This window comes from Aspergillus viridinutans, assembly GCF_018404265.1.
Source record: "Aspergillus viridinutans IFM 47045 DNA, scaffold_11, whole genome shotgun sequence".
In the NCBI taxonomy this organism is placed as follows: domain Eukaryota; kingdom Fungi; phylum Ascomycota; class Eurotiomycetes; order Eurotiales; family Aspergillaceae; genus Aspergillus; species Aspergillus viridinutans.
Genome location: NW_025091227.1, coordinates 911,925 through 930,961, shown reverse-complemented (window position 1 = coordinate 930,961; position 19,037 = coordinate 911,925). Strand labels below are relative to the sequence as shown.

Sequence of the window (19,037 nt, the reverse complement as noted above, 5' to 3'; positions counted from 1 at the left end):
CATTGAATGTCTCGCGCAACGAGACCCAACCCAATATTTGTATTTTGAATGAAGGCTCAGTTATGTCAGACAATTGCCATCAATCCTATTCATGGGAGACAAAAATGCATCTAGATATCGAACTGACATGCATTGCCTGGCAAATCCGACAGGCCTATCGAGGCAAGTCATCCGGTCCGAATGAGTCTGGTAGAAGCTAAAGTGACAGGGTCAACCGGAGCAGTTCCCAACTACGCATAAACAAGCAGCAATGTGGAAGAAAGAGTTTGCAATGAAAGGACTGCTTACCTCTCCCATTGTCCTTACAGCATAGTTTCCCTGCCCGTCATACATGAAAACAGGAAACGATGGGGATGTAAACTCGCGCATGCTAGTAGATAAGAAAGTAAGAAGATTAGTGAACTGCCTTGCAAAACTGACTAAGGCCAAACAAATATGAAAAGAATGCCTGTTCAGATCAATGCCACTAATAGAACCAGGCCGAGGTGAACGCAAAATCGATAGATTTAGATCTAGGTCTGGTTCGGTAGCACTTACAATTGCCTGCACATACCACATGGCGATGCGCCAGGTGTGATATCAGTAGCGACTGCAACAGCCTTGAAATCATGGTGTCCGGCGGCCTGTATAACATCAGACCATATGAGACTGCTCTTCTCACGAAGTTTCGAGGGCAACCGCATGCATTGACCCTAAGAAGCCATGTGGACAAGGAGACTCATATCAAGTACTTACGACCGCGGTACCGAAAGCTACCCTTTCCGCACAGGTCCCAACAGGATATGCGACATTCTCGACATTTGCACCAGCAATATACTCGCCAGTCTTAGTGAGAACACATGCGCCAACGCGGAATTTGGAATAGGGACCTGCACAATTTTCAAAACTTGCCCCATACATAGGTGTTAAAGAAAGGATTTCCCTCCATGTGATTGAGGAATGATGTTTGTTGTGGAACATACAATAAGCATTGGCCTTTGCAGCGATGGCCTTCGACGAGAGTGTCTCTAGTTCTTGCGTTGTAAGACCTGATAGTGTAGTCATTGTTAAGGACAAAGATTAAAGTAGGCAAGCGCACTTATAGATAGAAGAACAAAAGAGCCTTGATGGACACGGGCTATCTAGACTGTAGTCGCAAGTGAGGTAGGTGCAGGGTCTCTAGTGGCGATTCCGCAGCGAGCTGTTCCCAATTTTCTGCCCCGCCTTCTGGAAAAAGTGGACAGTCCTACCTCTCTATAGGAAGTGGAAACAAGGTAGACCGTTAGATTGACCAAATTTAGCATAAGTGTATTCATGGAGAATCTCAAGAGCATTTAACCAGTCTGCACAATGATATGCTTTTCTATGCTTTGATCCTTACATATGGTTTCCCGGCCCTAGTTCAATGTCGTGGGTATTTGTGCCACAATTCAGAATGAAAGAACAAGTATGCCTTTTGTAAAGATGCCAATACCAGATTGGCCCAGAATATTGACTGTCGTAAAGCAGAAGTAGACAGAAGAGAAGATCTATACATCTAGTGAGGTATCATAAACGCGAGCAAGCTAGAAAGGGGGGTGGGGAGGGAAAAGTCAATGGGAAGACACAGGCAAGTAATAAACAATTATGCTCATGAGAAATAATTCCGCAGCCCTTCATATATAGTGAAGATGAACGCTGAGCTAGGGGCAGACCGAGCACATGTAATACCGCAGCCACGATACAATGCCCTCAGCCCCTGCTGCTTCCATAAAGCTCTGCCAACACTCCAGAATGTTTGCCTCTTACCACGATTTCCTGCACTATTGATGTCCTCTGTCTGCATCCGTGATTTGACTGTATCAGCCGGATAGAACAGGAAATTGTAGCTTATACCCGCTGCGGCCCCCGCGATCATTTGTTGATAGATTGGAAGTGACTCAGAGTCGCGAGGCGATGCTGTTGAATGGTACTTTCGAAAGAAAGCCGATACTCCTTCATAGCCTCCAAACCAGGCGGCTCCTCCTCCGGTCTCACGAATCAACGTTCCCATCTGGCCTCTCCAGAAACCAAGAATACCGTCCTGACGAAATATAGCGGCGACGAGAATCAATGGCCCGGGCATCTTGCTGCTAGAAGCTTCAAGTGGTACCTGCATTTTGCATTTGACGAGCTCAATCGGGGTAAGTGCAAGTGAGGTGATAGACCCGGAAGCAGCACCACTGAACAATAGAGCTGAGAAAGGCATAGAATCCGCCGTAGGGTAGCAGGTGGTCCTAAGAATATCCTGAATGATGCGGTAGCTGAAAAAGAGGCAGCTATTCTCTATGGCAGCACCTGCCATTGGGGCACTAATGCCTCGGTAGAGCCCTCGTAGGCCATCCGCCCGAATTGATTGGCGGAAGCAGTCCAAAGGGCCTTGGTACCGAAGTGGAATATGAGCTGGTTGTGATTGAAGCCGCACTTTCACAGTGTCGAAAGGATATTCAATGACCTTGCCAGCCATTCCAGCTGCCTAGATGATTGATTTGAGAGTGAGCGATATTCGTTTAGACGTGAAGAAGCCAAGCGCTTACAGATCCAAAGATTATGTCTTTGAACGCCTCGAAACCCCGGTGAGGCGGCAGGACAGGCAGCTCCATTGATTTCTCATTATCGATCGCAAGCACATGTTCTGCGGCCGCCATTAAGGTTCAGGGAACGAGCTGTGGAGCTCTGAAGTGCAGGTGACGGAAGAGAATAAGCCGCGAAAGAGATGGAAAAAGCGAAGGATGCAGTGTAAGACCTATTGGTGAAGCATTGTATAGGTCAGATTTTCCAGAGGAGAAGCAACGGGAGGGGGCGGTATATATGGATTGGATTGATTTCGAATTATCTTCTGTGCCCGATCAACACTCGGTGAAGCCGCTAAGTGTGCATCGCTTATGAGTGGGAATAGGCCTCAAAGGCCAATGCACATGATTGATTCAGAGGCTGTGGTGGAGACTTGTTTCTGTGGCGCTCTATTGCGACGGTAAATCTCGCGAACGGGATGGAATGAGCGAGGTTCGATTGAGGCATTTCTTCTTCAGGCGCCAATGGAGGGGATCGGACCACACCTTCAGCCGAGATCCGGTTATCTGATCGGTCTAAGATAACTTTTTCCCTCAAAAAACTGCGAGCCGCTAATAAAAATTAGTTACTGAAAAGATCGTAGTTTTATTAAGGTAGTGCCACCACTACAACTATTTCGTACTCTGCTCCGTACTGCCGTAGCCCGTTTTCCTTCTCAGACCAGGGCCAGTTCTTCTCCTCATTCTTGTTACAAACCCGTCCTTCCATAGTTTCTTTCATAATTCTGCTGACAATGTCGTCGGCAATCCCAACCTCATCTGTCAACCCCGTCAAGGGTATTAGAAAGAACGGTACGGTCTTATCCCCCTCGTCTCTTACATTACTGTACTGTTCCTTGAATGGTTTTCAGTCGTTCTACTATTGCCTCGAGCTGCTCCAACTGATAGACTATCCGTTTCCACAGGCAAAAACTGGCACGATTCCAAGAAACCATTTCGTCCCACTTCAGGCCTGACAAGCTATGAGAAAAGGCTGGAAGCACGCAAGCGTCAGGAGGCAGTTAAGGAACACGAACGTGAGCTGAGGGAAGAAAAAGAGGCTGAACGGAAGGTAGGGAGAAGACGCAAAGCTCTTCATGAAGATTCTCTGTTGCTGACGATACTGGTCAGGCCCAAATACAGAAGATCAAGGATCGGAGAGCTGCCAAGGAAGAAAAAGAACGCTACGAGAAAATGGCAGAGAAAATGCATCGCAAACGAGTTGAGCGGCTGAAACGAAGGGAGAAGCGTAATAAGCTACTCCACTCGTGACAGCATTGCCTCATTGCCTGTCATGAATTATCTACCTCCTACCGGCAGTGTCCGCATCCCAATTCACCACCGTACCCTTCACATTTGCGGCAGATACCAGGTTCTTTTCTTTTTCCTCAGTTCTTCAGTTCTTCAGTTATTGCATTACTCAAGAAATTGGCGGCGATGCAGGAGTTGGGTTGGCTTTTACTTGTTCAGTCTCTTCTGACCTGATTTGTGTGACATGCAATGTTTCGAGGAGGAATATCTCGGTGAATATAGGTCACGAATCAAAACGACATTCTCAGAATTCGCAATTCCATCTTTTTAATAGCTTCTCAAGACACTTGCTCGATCAGAGCTGAAGATATTGATCAGGGTGAGATCTCGCATGTTGCAGCTATGTCATTGAGGAGGTGTGGTTCTTAAGCCTTAGAGAGTCTACAGCACAAATCTAAATATTCTGCTTCTGGGAATCTGGAGGATGTCCGACTATGTTTCAAAGAAGAGAAATAGTTCCGACGAAGGGTGCACGTCGATTTGTACAGATGGATCGTCCTCTCGGAGCTACCATTGCAGTGCCCGTCACGGCTTACCCAAACAAACTCTCAAAAAGGCGCAGGTTCAAGACCCACATACTCGATGACAACATCTACTTCGCTCGCAGCAGACATAAGACAGTTATCAGTGCAGAAAGTCTTCCAAAGTACAATGAACTTGGCCCAATTTTTATTGTCTATTGATTTCAATGCAATTCGAGGAAATCGCTCGCACGACCGTCAAGCCGTCGAGATCCATCAGCCGGCTGAAACAGTGATAAAGACAAATACAGCTAGTCTGCACTTTCCCGCCAAAAATGAGTCGCTCCGTCACTCCTGCTGATGCCAGAGGCTCGTTGCCAATATGGACGGGAGCGCAAGGGTCAGGCGAGGGTGATGATAAACTGCTCAAGCCGACGAGCGAGACAACTCGATCGCGTTGGGGATCAGACTCTACCACGGGGTTGGTGTCTGGAAATGGAAAAGGCACTTTACTTGGGAAACATAACAACCAGAGGACTGATTCCCTGACGGCACACGATGTGCGCTCATTGGAGGATCTAGAGCTGGTGAAGTCTAGAAGACAACAAGGAGAGGAGTAAGGTCGTTCCAACGTCTATTGACAAACTATCTGACTTAAGCAAATCGCTTAGGTACTTACGATCCGCCCTGTCTACGATCGGCACTCTCGCAACAGATATTACACGCAGGTTGGATTATACATACTACAGTCTGCTCGAGAAGATCGCTGCTCTCACTTCAACATTTGCATCTTTTCAGGAACTCGCCGATTCCGCATCAACAATATTTAATGACTTTGAGCGGGAGACATCTGTGTTGGATGGGGATATTCGGAGACAGATTGGAGACCTGAAGGATTTTCAGCCCCAGATGCGAAAAATAGAAAGGCTAGAACAGCGTATGCGATCAGGGAAAACGAAAGCCGACGCGCTTGGGAAGAGACTAGAAGCAATCCGCAACCAGATCGATCTTTGGGAGAAAAGGGAGGTGGAATGGCAGACACGAGTTGGTCGGCGGCTTCGAATCTTTTGGGTTGTTGTTGCTCTTACCGTACTGGTTTTCTTCCTCGTTCTCATCAGCCGCAAATCCTCGGCAACTTGTATTCCTGGATTTGAGAGCCATCTACCCGCTGAGATGGGGGACAGACGCCCTTCTGCACTATCCATCCAACTACCGAAGACAGCTTCTGGCGAAGTATGGTCTCGATTTCACTCTGGCAGCAAGTCTCATCCGGGATGTTATCGGAAGTCCCATTCGACCCCTACACCGACATCTCCAACATTCAATGCAATGACAACTCGTGCTAGCTCGGATTCCCTAAGAAAACTTGATGAACTTTGATGGAAGATCATGCCAGCCAGCGACAGATGTTGTTGCTCGGAGTGATCTTGCGTCACACTCTCATATTGTCGTTTTGAATTTCATATTGTCAGGATACTCAACATGTGGGGAGAAAAGGTCCCAGAATTGGACGTTCAGCTTCACAAAGTCATCGTTTCAGCCACTTGTCTTCTTCTTCTTATCCTCGACAAGCTCGATGTTGGATTCAGGAATTTCCTTCCCATATACTTCCAGAAGCCACTCTTGAACATCCTCACTAACGTCACCTTGCACTGTGATTTCCTCGACCCCTGCGGGTGACTTCGTCACTGAGGAACCAGTAGCGAATTTCTTTCCCAGTTCCTTTGCGACTTTCTTGTTTTCCAAACCATGTACTTCCAACCCTGTGATAACGGTGACATGTTTGCGTTTGTTGCGCTCAACACGCTTGATCTGAACCTTGGCCGCTGCCTTCCGCTCTGCGTCGCGTGCTTCAGCAGCAGCAGCTTTCGCTTCCTTCTTGGCGGCGTCTTTGGCTGCACGCTCCCGAACGGATACTGACAGCTCGGACAGATTGGAGCTGAGGGCTTCTATACCAGGAATCTCTCAGTTGGCCTCTCACTACTGCTTGATAGGCGAAAAAGATGGACAAGCATACCTTCCGAGTATAACCGCTGATATAGATCTGCATGATTATCCTTCAACCATTCTTCGCACTTCTTTGCGGTACCGCCGAATTCACAGTACTGGAACACTTTCGAGTTAATATGCTGCAATTATCTTTATTACGGCTGCCTGCGCCCTGCTTCGATACGGCGAACAAGGGAAATTCAGGTGGACGTGCTGATAGGAAGGCTAAGTGCCCGTACCTCTGGAGGCAGTGTGCAGACTAGAGATTGCCAGGTTCAGTTTTGCAATTATAGGAAACGGACCGAGCAGGGATATTCGAATCGGATTGAGGGCCATGGGACTTACCACCACAATAGACAACTTGTTTGGCCTGAACCTCGGCAGGAGAATTTTGCGCTACCTCAGCCATCTTGATATGAGTTTCCGAAATCTAAGCTCAGGTGATAGGTGTACAGAACAACTGTATGATGGATATTGATACAACGGAGTGCGGGGCCATCGAGCCTAACCGCTAGTAGCTAGACACTTGTCTGAGGTGCGGTCATGTGACATCAGTATAATAATATGCTCTGTGGTGAAGTGACTCGCGCATCAGAGTATTCGTCTAATTCAACTTATGAGACCCGAGTCTATTGCAGCTCTAGTCTTGTTGTTGTTCTGCTACTTCTAGGATTTCAGTCTATCGCCCCCTGTGCAGTTCTGCAAGTTTATCAAGTGGGGGGTCTGCAGTTTCCCATTGCCACAGTGATCTAGTAATGTACCCCCGCGCGCTTGAACCCTTGCTGTGGCCAACGCTTGCGTTACTTTTCGGATAGGAAGGTTCTCCATAGATAGATATGGCAGCATAACAACCAATGGATGACCCCACGCACGCAACGGTTGTGGGCGGAAGTTGTTCTGGATGTTATGCATGAGCACAGGCGCTCGCTCATGGTAAGTAGGTTAGTAGGCATTGAGTCGCTTCGTCGAATCATATCCGGAGTTCTGCTGACAGCACCCCTGGTAAATCATAAAGATAAAAATTCCTACCATAGTAATCTAGGACGAATAAGCAGATTAGCTTGATTAATGGTTTGATTTACCCATTGAAGTCTTTTATCACAAAGAAGCTAGAACAGGAGCAGGTCAGATAAGGATAATGAGTTGCTGCTTGGTGGTACTCTGATTCCTGAACAATTCTTTTCATCAGGCCTGAATTGAGTCTAGTGAAATAGAACCAGGATGATTACGGTGAGGCGCAAGTTGTGAAACGTCCTCCTAAGGATCTAAAATAGTCATGACGTCTCCGCCAACGCAATGGTGAGGGGGTAATTGACGAATCGCTTTGTGGTATCCATGCGCGCTACTCCTTTACCACGGTGCTAAGGTAGCGCTCAGAAGACAATCAAAAGCTCTAGAACTGATAGGCAGAATCCCCAATAATAATACGAATCCAAAATTGCCATTGCAGTGCTGATAAGCGATCTAGACGATTCTCGTTCAGAGGCCTCATCTCCATTTAGACATCTTAGATATACGAGAAGACAGAATTGGACTGCTGTCATCGAGCTTCCTTTTCAACTACCCCAATTCTTCTCATAAACAATCAATTGCTGACCTGGCAATAACCAAACCAACTGGTAAGCTAGATGTAATGGGGCCAACCGTCTTCTGGTTAAACTTTGGCGATCAAGAACTGACAGGGTGAAAGAATCTAGCTTCGAATAGCCTGGAGCTGTTATCCGCCGTATCATATGCTTCCCTCTATTGTATGCTATCATTATTGCATCGAGGCGTATATGGCATGCTGCATCGTGGCCGAAGGTGTGCACAGATCCTTCGGGTGTGGCACAAGAAAGCCCCGATCATCAAGCTAGTGGCGCTGCGCAACGGACGGTTGGACAAGATATGACATGACGGCCCATTGAGACCGGAAGAGATGTGGCAAGCTGCTTGTTAATAGCATAACTCACGATTCAGTAGAGTTTCTCTGGAAAGGCGCTGGGAACAGAATTTGACGGCTCCGATAGAATCCGGGAGGAGATGAAGTGACATTTGCATATTGCGTAGGGAGGACATTTCAGTCCACTGAAGTGTAACAAAGTCGGATAGACCTCCTGCAGGTTTCCAACCATGCTCTCCAACGTCAATCGACCATTGGATAGCTCGGATTTCTGGTCTAATTTATGCAGCAGACATGGTTCAAGTTGCGTTATCTGTCTCTCAGTTTCCCTAAGTGTTTCGACTTTAGTCCCAGAGTCCACTTGCCTGTACCATACACCCATGGTCATTCATTTCTAGGTGAATCAGCGGCCATCTATGCAAAGGCAAAGTTAACAATGTCTAAGTAAGAATAGTAATATGAACTATATTTGTATGTGTGTCCTATCTCGGCGGCATCCATCGGAAAACGTCCCGTCATACTCCGAGAGCAGCATTCCGGCGAATCATCGTATTTACTCTCTCCACTACGAAGCACAGACGCTACTCAAGCCGTAGCTTTGGTAGCCGATCACAGATGGAAGTGCGTCTCCTTTCGCCGATCGACACCATTTCCGGCTTCAGTTTGACAGCCACGATAACTGCACAAGCGAGTTAGGAGACTAGAAACCATTGTGTAGCGGATCAATATCATCATGACTGCCCTGACATAAGTCCTCTGTTGTTATTCATATTTATATCTAAACCTAGCATTACTTCAAGGCTGCACCCGATTAGATCGAACCATCTGATGATTTCATCTGCGACAATGAGATTCAGCTTCTACTTCAGGAGTCAAGAGTAGATAGATCATAGATAATAACTCCCTTCTCCAGAACCGTTTTGCGCATTGTTTTACTTTCTCTCCCCCATGGGGGGGTCCGTGGTATATTTTATGGAGTACATGGAGCAGTTTGTTGACCAACAGCGAGCCACTACGGACTAGATATCTGCCTGGGTACCTTTAGATTTGCTTCTAAGTTCATTTAGCGCTAAATATTAATCTGTTATCTTCTATCGTGGATCTCGACCCGCCAACGCTCCTAGGGTCTGGAGCTCTTAAGAATTGATGGACAACCCCCACTTGGACGCAGACGAAAGTTCTGGCAGCCACCCAGATTACCTAAGGAAGACAAGGGTCGCCCAATGAGGTCATGGAACCTGCTGGCCTTTCCCCACTTGACCAAGGTACCTAAGGTACCTTAGGTATGGTTGTGCTTTGTTGAACGTTCAGCCTGCCTAGATTTCAGCGTCGGAGTGCTCAGGACATTGTTATTGTGCAAACTACTGTAGATACTCTGCCAGAGGTACTCACTCCGTACCTAAGTATCAAAAACTCATGTCGTAATTGCCTCTCTTACCCATGGGTTACTCCCATCCTGACATACACATCCATCTAGATACATTTCGGGTACATTTATCCTCTATTAGTTATTGTGTGATAATTTGTCTATCTCAAAATAGTCAATTACGCGCTCAGCAGTCCATCAACTATGGTATCATCCCCTCGTATCAAACTCTTGATTACTGTCCGATAGTCCGGAACCGAACTCAAAAGAGGGGACTAAGGACCATGCAAACCGCAAACAGACATTAGCATCTCCACTTCCTCCGCCATGACCTCTTCCTTGCTTTGCCTTTTTCGAAAAGAAACCCGCCACTTCCTATCGATAACTACCTGACTCTTGTACTCCGTACTAACTAAACTCATCTGTCTTGACCCCTGCCCAGTGTCCACTGATGGATTCCAGGCTTTCGTTTGAAGAAGGCGTGGCACAAAGGAAAGAAGGATGAGAACCAAAGGACTTTGACGTTGTTAACATCAAAACTCTCAAAGTATCTCCCCGTCTTAGTTGTCCCTCGAGTTTTCAGAATCTCTCATGATCGATTATCCTCTCCTGTCTATAAGTTCCTCCTTCGCATATCTGAGTTGCTCCCTCGGATCGTCCTCGATTGAATATATACATATATATATTTCTTTGCCTTTCTATCTTTTTTTCTTTTTCCTGCCAGGCTTCTCTCTTGTTCAATTGTATCGAGCTTTTAATAATTCGTCATCCCACTTCCACAGTTTATCTTCATTCCGAAGTCCTTTGATGACTGTGATCTCTCCACCCTCAGTACGATGATTGTTGTGCTACCTGTCTCGCGGGAAAAACGCTCTCAGTCTCCTCTGAATCTCCAGCGACGCGCCATGGCCCAAACTTATTACCTGGACTCACCTGATATTGCCATGTTCAAAAATCCCCCACTCCATTACTCTCCGCGAGATTGTCCCAGTCCGATCACTTCCTCTTGCCCGTCCTCGGTTCCTCCCTCACCTCACTTCGCACCAACAACTGAGCAGCTACCTCCTACTCCAGCAACCCTCAGCAGTTTGTCTCTCTCTGTGAGCAACGATAGCGACGACGAGATCATCCTACCTTCATATGATTCGAGCCACTTCAACGACTTAGACGAGCCTGTATCAGCTGTTTCCTCGGACCAGGCCTCGGAGTCATTTCCCACGGACCCCCCTTGTTTGCATGTACATACACCGGCCGCTGATGATACTTCGGTTGAAGAGGAGCCGACCAGGCATGTCGATTATCTCTCCCATGAGTGGAAAGAGGAAGATATTTGGGCTTCTTGGAAATATGTCGTTTGCCGCAGAGACATTTACAGCAATGGCGCGAGATTAGAGAATGCCTCGTGGCGGACTTGGGCAAAGCTGAAGAATAACTTGGGAACGGTGTCGCCCGAGACCCTCAATTGGTCAGTACACCATGATCTCGCATTCCAAAACCACGGCAGACCTGATATTAAAGTTGTGTCCATGTATTCTAACAAGTTTACCAGGTTGAAAGATTGCGATGTAACATGGCTGTATGGTCCGTTGAAGTCCTGCACCAAGTTTACAAAAGCGTCGCCGAGTATCTCCCCGCCGCCGAGCTGCCTCGAAACCCCCTCGATGTATGCGGACAGGAAGCCGATCTTGAAGAAAAGGACGGCGTCGGAGACTATCTTGCAACGATCGCTGTCTCAGCACACCCTCCTGCAACACGCAGGCGCTATCTTAAAGGCGCAAGAGGCTGCGTCTTATCGGACTCGGCCTTCTGTCTCAAGGCCCGAACTTGAACCTCGCCTGAATACATCGTCAGCCAACCTTCCATATGTTCCGCTCAGTTATGCCTCTACCAAAGAGTCATCTGGGGTGGCCTCTCCTAGCGGGAGGCGCCGTATTCACTTCAATAACGAGGTAGTGCAATGCATAGCTATCGACGCCAAGGGTGCCGACGACGACGACGATGACGAGGAGGAAGAGTGGCCGATAGCGTCAGAAGACGATGTTTTGTCGGACGACGGTATCGTCATGATGAGACAGTCCCCGCCACAAGAGTCTGGGAGCCATAAAAGTACGCCGCGTGGCAGCTTCAGCAGCGAGAACAAAATAATCGCCCCGCTCCCTCCGACTACCCTCAAGTGCCGAGGGGACACGCCAGAACCGCCATCAGGCTCGATGATAGGGCGATGGACAGGATACTTTTCGAAATCGACTGTCGCATCTACTCCTTCCGTACCGTCTGATCCGGCGTTCAGCTTCTTTTTGGACAGCGAGGATGACCACCTGGATTTCTGCTGGCAGCCGAGCCAGAGCCAAGGCGTCACAGACGGGAATCGGCCTTGGTTTGTGGACCCTGAAGACGAAGAAGAGGTTCACCGACATCAGGGTTCGAACTCCAGTTTGAGCATATTTCTGGATGAAGGAGACACCTCGAACGTCAGCATTTTTGATAGGGTTGTTGATACTGTCAACACCGCCAGAGACATTGCTCATGTGATATGGAACGTTGGATGGCGAAGATGACATTCTAGAGTGGGCATACTGGAGCATGTCTTGAGCCCGTTCAGCTGGATGGGCATCGCCAGATGCTGATCCGAATTGCTTATACCCAGCATATATGTTAATAGAGCTTTGCATTCTTTGTGGCGTTCGGAGGCATTTTTCCCATATTTCTGGTTGGTTTCATCATTTTTTATATACCTGGATGTTTGGCTTTGAATATCAAAAGATTGCGGTGGGAGGGTGGTTCTGGTGGCTCTTTATATCTAGGTTAACTCACGACGAATACGAACATGATAATGATAGTAATATGTCTGTGATCTCCCTTCGTCTTGAAGATGGAGAGGATCATGCTTACATCTCTAATACCACCTATTCGAATGAGTGTCTCAAGACACTTGAGCCATATTAACGGAGAAACGTGCCACCTATGCACGAACGCCTCGATCCTCCACAGCCATCATTGGAGGCCGGGGGTTTGGCGAAAGCCTTCCATGATGGTTTGGCTGACCAACACCTCGTAGTCATTCTATTCACCAGTTCCAGGGCCATCAGTCGACCTACCCGTCATAGCATCTGACGACCTTCAGTAATGAACAACCAAGAGATATCGCGATGTCACATTGGATGATCTGGATCGAAAATTGTACAAAGTAGTAAGGGAAGCGAAAGTTGTATATCATTCATGTTCAATGGGGGAAGGGATCCAAAGAGCCAGTCTCTCTCTCTCTTTCTCTCTTTTCACAACCTTGCAGATGTCACTCCGCGTTTTGATCACTCCATCGCAGCCCGGACCGAAGGCGAAGAAAATCATAAGCCTTCAAAACATCATATCTCACTCCAGGGAGTAATATAAAGCAGCAGACTAGTAGACTCGAGCGATGGAGATACGCCCTGTGGATTGCCGAAATCCTCTGGATACCCTGCCCTTGGTAACATATGTGCAGACATCACAAGCGGAAGCACCAGCTATGAAGCGGAGACGGTCCTGACTCTGGAGCGTATTACTTCTTTGTCTCACTATGGACATTCTCCAGCCACACGCTCATAAAAGGTAAGAGTTGATTCTCGTTGGACAAGGAGGACACGTCCAGAGATCATTATTATCAAGCATACAAGCTAGGCGCGTCTCCGATTTCGACATCGTGCCATCGTTTAACAAGCACATCAGTCCGCCGTGGAAGAACATTGATATTTTGAGCCGTCGGCTTCAGAGGTTGCTGCTGCTAAAGGTATATCTGCCGTTGATATATTGATGTAGTCGCTGCTTGCTGCCTTCTTGAACCAACTTCGCACCACCCGAGTGAACTGGAAAATTCACCGCCAGACCATTCAACATTCATGAAAGCATCATAGCCAATAGGTTTTGACTAAGCGTACTAGCAAAATATTGATATTCGCTGATATCTGAAATGAGGTGTCACGTAGTAGCAGTCACAGAGGGGACGTTTATCTGATAATTATATACAAATGTTCGAAGAATTCAACTATACAATCATCAGTTAGCTCGTTATGAAGTCTTAAAGAAACATCATAGCATTGCTACTTACATTTGGGTATCATCCAAACACACATCGCTTCCAACTTCAAGGATCCTCATTCCCGTCGGCATTCCCCCGGCTTGAAAACATCAAGGCAGCGAAGTCAAGGAGCCTCGAATGTGTAACTTCGTTCAAGTCTGATGCGCGAACTCCCAGTGCGGCGTCGTTGCTTATTGAAAAAGGGAACCTGTGAAGTTCAACTTTCCATGTCGTCGGTAGATTCTTGGAAGGTCTCCGGGAAAAATCCAGGGGGAGGCCAGATGTCGGCAATAGACGGCGGGTGAACCAGTGGCTGAGATCCGACCAAACGATCTGGATCATGACAAAATGCCTGGAATGTACTGTCGTCTAGAAATCCAAAATCCTTCAAGCCTGCCTCACGACTTGTAGCCCAATCGGTAGTGTCCAGATATGCAAGGTCTTTGAAGATAGCATCAATATCACTGGGTGCGGTCTGACCATCGGTCATAGATTTACCAAGGTCCCTACTTGAATTTTGCCCTGGTTGTCGGGACCGATCACTGAAGTTGGCATTGCCAGGTATGGCTGGATTAGAGCTTGAAGAATCCGGGGTTGGTGGGTGTGGGTGACTTTGAGTTGATGGAAGCAGCGACGCTTCTAGCCCATTCGCTGGATTGGACTTGCCAAAAATCGAAGAATCGCCCCCTATTTGTTGCTGAAAGGATATATCCAGCATGGAAAGGTCGCCAGTATCCATTATCGAATCCTTGGGAGTCATATATTGGGCGTCTACGGGGATGCTTATGCCGAGGATGGTGGAGGTATAGTCGGAATCGCTGGCACCAGGCTGGAATCCTCGGATGTCAGAGTATGTTCGGCTGCCATCTGGTGGACTTCGGGCTCCTGGAGCTGCACCCATTCTAGTGGCAATCGTGGACACAGCGTTGGACAAGGCATGTCTGTTTCTTGAGGAACTGCCCTCACAGGGCGGCTGGAAAGATAATGAATGTTCCGGCACATTTCTGAGGCGATATGATTTTTCAATAGCTGTGTTCAGTGAACTGTAGAGGGGCCATGTAGAACCGAGTTCTTCAGTTCGTTGAATTAACGCTTCCGCCCATCGCTCGAAAGGAAACGTGTCAGACTCGATCTTGCTCTGCAAAACAGATGCTTGCTCGGCGATGGTGCGTAAAGAAAGCTCAAAGATAGGGGGAAGGCTGCACGTAGGGAAATTTTCCAGATGTTGGGAAATCATCGGCAGGGCACGGAATAGAAGTTTCTTCGCACCTTCGATGGCAGGCCGCTGCGAGCGATGCAAGTCGAGCTCCTGGGGAGCAATACGCAAATACAACCATAATAGTGTAGCAACATACGTCAACCCTAGATAGGTCTGATGAGGGAGTAGAGACGAGTGCCGTTCAGGATAGATACTTTCAGGTCCAATGAGACGGCATCCAAGGGGCAGACGATCGTCCCATTGTTTCAGTTCGAGCACCAGTTGTTGCGCAAACGTATGAGCATTAGGCCCGCCGACTGCGTCACGCGCTATTTTGTTCAGAACACTAGCCAGCTCCACCAGCCGGTTGAAGCAGCTAAGGGCAAGAAGGGGCCCGCGTCGAGGTGTCCTTCCCTGCGCAGTTCCTTTGCCGGGCAGAACGTCAGCCCAAGAATTCCATTCTTCTAGACCGTCTTCTTCAAGCAACCCGACAGTAGTCAGATCTCGAGGGTGCATGCAAGGTCTCCGTGCTATTCGAAAGGAAAGTAAAGAATCAACGACGAAGCAGCCGAGGAAAACAGCTTTCCCTTGCCGCAGCTCGTCGGAGCGCCTTATGTCTGCAAGTGAGCCTAGATTCTTGGAAATAGCCATGCGCACCGCTTGACCGCTTAGCAGCCAAGCGGCCGTCCACTCTTCAAGCCCGATGTTCACCAAAGTCAGCAACAGAAGCGCCTGCACATGCCCAAGCTCGTAACGCGCCGTTTCGGAAGGTATCAGGCTTCGAGCGATGGTGTAATACTCCTTTGTTGTGGCGAGAACCTCGAAAGCCCCATCCCGTGCATTGGTTCGCGAGTGAGAAACCGTGTAACTGAGAACTGCCCACAGTGCGGCGTGGTCACCGGACCCAGGTGACATGCTCTCAACAGACAGAGGGGCGCTTGCGTAAAGATAGGATGCTCGAAGAATATTATGCTTCGTCACGACCGGGAACCAGGAATGAGTGACTGCGAAATATGTGTCCAACAGCTGCGATGTTTGAGGAGGAAGTTTCAAAGGTTGCACTCTGCCAGTGGCTTGCGGTACCAGCACGCCGTCACCCGACTGTGACAATCGAGGTCTCTTGACATTCTGGGAAGAGGAAAGTCCTACCACCCGAGGCGCATCCTGTGCCAAAGGTGTAGAACTGAGGTCAAGTCTGAAACCCCATTCGCTCGTCGAATCTAACGAGCCGGTATCATTTTCGTCCCGTGGCCTCTTGCTCGAACCATGCGATGAAGACGTATCGGAGTGCGACAACATCTTCTCCAACGTGCCATAGAGGCGACTGGTTTTCCAGGACTCGTGCAACGTTTCCGAAGCACTGTCGTCCATCCACAAGCTCAAAAGCTTATCCCGCCGGCCAGCAGAGTCAGGTGTTGTGCCCAAAAGGGCCAGCATAGTATCTTCGAAGCCATCTATATTGCAGATCGACAGAGCCCAAAGCTTCTCAAGACCGCGAACGTAGCCCTCCGGCAGACCACGTTTCTTCGCATGTGGGTCGTACGAACATGTCTGGCCAGAGGCTCGGCAGGCGGAACAAGACGGCCTAAGGCCATCGCATTTGTCCTATATGTCAAAAACGGTGTCAGTTACAGCCCGCCGCGTCTGACTATGTGGGAAGATAAAAGATCGAGGGACAGGAACGGCCGATGCGTAGAGGGACCAGAAATGGGACACAAAATGAGCTAACCTTTTTGCTCCGACACCTATCGCAAGCCCGTGAAACCCTCTTCCGCCGAGGAACTTTTGGATCTGGACTTTCGTCCATCTAGGAGGGATCAATGACGGGCAGATCTGCACGCCATGTAGGGGGTGGAGGTATGGACAAGAGATACAGAGCCCTGGGAGCAGACGACCAGAAGAACGAAGGAGTCGGCGGACGGAAATCGAGAGGGAAGCGGTAGGAATCAACCTAGGGACAGATAGTCACGGGCGCAAGAGGTCAAACGTGTCTGTCCCTCCTCGTCGTGACTGGACACTCAATGTTCGGTCGATATAGTAAAGGAACGAACTTCTTAGGCGCAATCGGAAGGTGAAAAGCTGTGTATCATGGGGGAAAGCGTGGACAGGAGCCGACCGCACTTTTCCATAGCCACTTGCAATTACCCTATCAACACATCGACTCTTCCAGCTCGAGGATAAGACTCTGATGGCTGGAGTGAGACCCATTCCGAGGAAGAGGTGGACGGGTTTTAGCCACAAAGCGTTCGGGAAGAGCTCAGCAAGTGGCCCAGGAAGTGAGAAAACGAGGACGCTGGTTTCCGTCGGCTTTTCCCCACATTTGGCTCTCCACGGTTCTCCACGGCGGGATGTGGGAAGAAGAAGCCCATATTATGATCAGTATTATCATTACACCAATTCCATTATTATTGACTTGAATCCTACAGATATCTGCTCTTCAGCGTCTCACGAGGGCTTGGTCCTAACTATTGAAGGGAACTAAGGGCTGCATCAACAGTAGTCCATCTCTCAAGTACTAATCAATCTACTCCCAGTTAATTATTAATCAATCACAGTGCAGTCTCACATACTCTGCAGATACATCCATGTTATGATGATCCAGATTCACTGAACGATCTGGATCAAGTCCTCAACGGAGTACGACACCCCGAAGTCTCAATCCTCGGGCATTATTTCACGCCTAGGATTCTCGCCAGCTCCAAATTCCTACCCATTTCCGAGCAGATAAAAGCGAGCAGCAGCATAACAAAATTGGGAGAGATGATTCCACCAATCATGACTTCCCTGATGAAGGGGTTGATTGTTGAACTGCTGAAAATCGGTGCTTTGTATGTGGGACCTAAATGGGCTCCGATTTCGTACTCAAGTACGGAGGGAGTCCGACAGACTCGGGCCGACGAAAAGAATTGGCACTCTTGAGTGAGTCGAAAATCGAGATTTGAGAGGTCGCCATTATTGGGCTGCTGAGGCAGGGGATTCTTCTCAGTCTTTTCACTTTCTAGTCACCCTGCGAAGCTGTGGTACTAGGCACAAGTACCACTCTCCGTGTCAGTAACCATGGGCCGAGCTCCCCCGGCATCCCGACTCGGTACCAGAGACCCAACCAAGAAGGATTCGTCCACTCTGAGTGATCTCTTACATCGACGATCTCATGTCTCAATCAATGTCTAGGAAGTTGGTCCTCGACCTCGTCAAAGAGGGATCGAGTCTTTAAAGACCCAGTGATGTTGGCTTGGCATGAGGTCTGTTAATGCCGTCATAGCTGGGGTGGTACCATATACAATCATTTTCTACTTCCTGCTCAGTTCTATCAGAGTGTAGTGTTGGTCCATGAGAACCAACGGACGCGATATACGGCCAAGCCGTGGATGCTGTCTAGTTGATGACGCCGAAAAACGTAACGAATGTGTAGCATTGAGAATAAAACCTCTTCGGGTTCTTTCCACTGTTGTTTTCTCTGCTGTCGACTATTACTATCTCGCAACAACTTCAAAACACCCAATATGACTCTCTCACATACCGGCACAAAACTCTGCCGTCTGCTCCAAGTTGTCCAGCGACAGCATCCGCCGAAATTTCTCAATATGCAGAAACTTCCACCCGAGGTAGTGGGAGTCATGTTCACATATCTTACGGCGCCAGACCAAGTTTGCTTCTCGCTGAGTTGCAAATATCTCTTCGCTTGTTTTCATTCCTTTCTCCAGGCCCACGATCTACAGCTTGCTCAGCTCCTGCCACCCGAAAAACGACAGAAGCTGTGTCCCAACGTCGAAAAGCGGCCTCGAATCCAACTACTCCACCAACTGGAGAATAGCCGTTGGAAGTACTGCGGTGCATGCTGGAGTCTGCACCCCCATTCAGCATGGCAAAATCCACGATGGACGTGGCGCTCTTACAGAAAGCCATGTTGTTCTGAATGTCAATCACTCCGTGGACAAAATGAGTGCATGGCTTATGCTGGCGAGGTCGAAATCTGTCCCTGCCTCACAATCTCATTCCTTGATAAGCTTGACTTGATAGAAGCATGCAAGTATGCTAGCAAGCAAGTGCATAATGGGCGTCAATATTACTTCAATAATGCTCTGTTTCACCTGGGCTCTAGGGAGTACCAGGACCGGCTCTGGCACGACTGCACCTTCACTGATCATCCTTTCATGAAGGCCGAAGTCGAAACTTCATTCTGGTATGATGAAGAAACTCGGACTTTGCGCGTGGAAACGTTTTGTA

At 48.4% G+C, this 19,037-nt stretch overlaps 7 protein-coding genes across 7 annotated transcripts; 3 read left to right on the top strand and 4 right to left on the bottom strand.

Annotated features, from left to right (window-relative positions):
* Positions 1-533: 533 nt before the first annotated feature.
* Aspvir_002443 (cytidine deaminase) lies at positions 534-1,044 on the bottom strand (the record flags this gene model as incomplete). Its single annotated transcript, XM_043274042.1, has 3 exons — positions 534-623; positions 736-869; positions 963-1,044. The coding sequence occupies 3 exons, from the start codon at positions 1,042-1,044 to the stop codon at positions 534-536; spliced, it is 306 nt and encodes a 101-aa protein (XP_043129977.1).
* Positions 1,045-1,609: 565 nt separating this feature from the next.
* Positions 1,610-2,645, bottom strand: amcA (putative mitochondrial ornithine carrier protein AmcA/Ort1; the record flags this gene model as incomplete). The annotated part of the gene is made up of 2 exons (XM_043274041.1): positions 1,610-2,473; positions 2,535-2,645. The coding sequence occupies 2 exons, from the start codon at positions 2,643-2,645 to the stop codon at positions 1,610-1,612; spliced, it is 975 nt and encodes a 324-aa protein (XP_043129976.1).
* A 659-nt stretch (positions 2,646-3,304) lies between these two features.
* Positions 3,305-3,821, top strand: Aspvir_002441 (CGR1 family protein; the record flags this gene model as incomplete). Its single annotated transcript, XM_043274040.1, has 3 exons — positions 3,305-3,362; positions 3,476-3,621; positions 3,681-3,821. The coding sequence occupies 3 exons, from the start codon at positions 3,305-3,307 to the stop codon at positions 3,819-3,821; spliced, it is 345 nt and encodes a 114-aa protein (XP_043129975.1).
* An 835-nt stretch (positions 3,822-4,656) lies between these two features.
* Aspvir_002440 (uncharacterized protein) lies at positions 4,657-5,701 on the top strand (the record flags this gene model as incomplete). The annotated part of the gene is made up of 2 exons (XM_043274039.1): positions 4,657-4,937; positions 5,071-5,701. 2 exons carry the CDS (start codon positions 4,657-4,659, stop codon positions 5,699-5,701), a joined length of 912 nt encoding a protein of 303 aa, XP_043129974.1.
* Positions 5,702-5,857: 156 nt separating this feature from the next.
* tma22 (putative RNA binding protein Tma22) lies at positions 5,858-6,719 on the bottom strand (the record flags this gene model as incomplete). The annotated part of the gene is made up of 4 exons (XM_043274038.1): positions 5,858-6,270; positions 6,339-6,426; positions 6,550-6,569; positions 6,656-6,719. 4 exons carry the CDS (start codon positions 6,717-6,719, stop codon positions 5,858-5,860), a joined length of 585 nt encoding a protein of 194 aa, XP_043129973.1.
* Positions 6,720-10,394: 3,675 nt separating this feature from the next.
* Positions 10,395-12,116, top strand: Aspvir_002438 (protein phosphatase regulator REG1; the record flags this gene model as incomplete). Its single annotated transcript, XM_043274037.1, has 1 exon — positions 10,395-12,116. One exon carries the CDS (start codon positions 10,395-10,397, stop codon positions 12,114-12,116), a length of 1,722 nt encoding a protein of 573 aa, XP_043129972.1.
* A 1,713-nt stretch (positions 12,117-13,829) lies between these two features.
* On the bottom strand, positions 13,830-16,617 carry Aspvir_002437 (putative C6 transcription factor; the record flags this gene model as incomplete). Its single annotated transcript, XM_043274036.1, has 2 exons — positions 13,830-16,415; positions 16,540-16,617. 2 exons carry the CDS (start codon positions 16,615-16,617, stop codon positions 13,830-13,832), a joined length of 2,664 nt encoding a protein of 887 aa, XP_043129971.1.
* Positions 16,618-19,037: the final 2,420 nt, after the last annotated feature.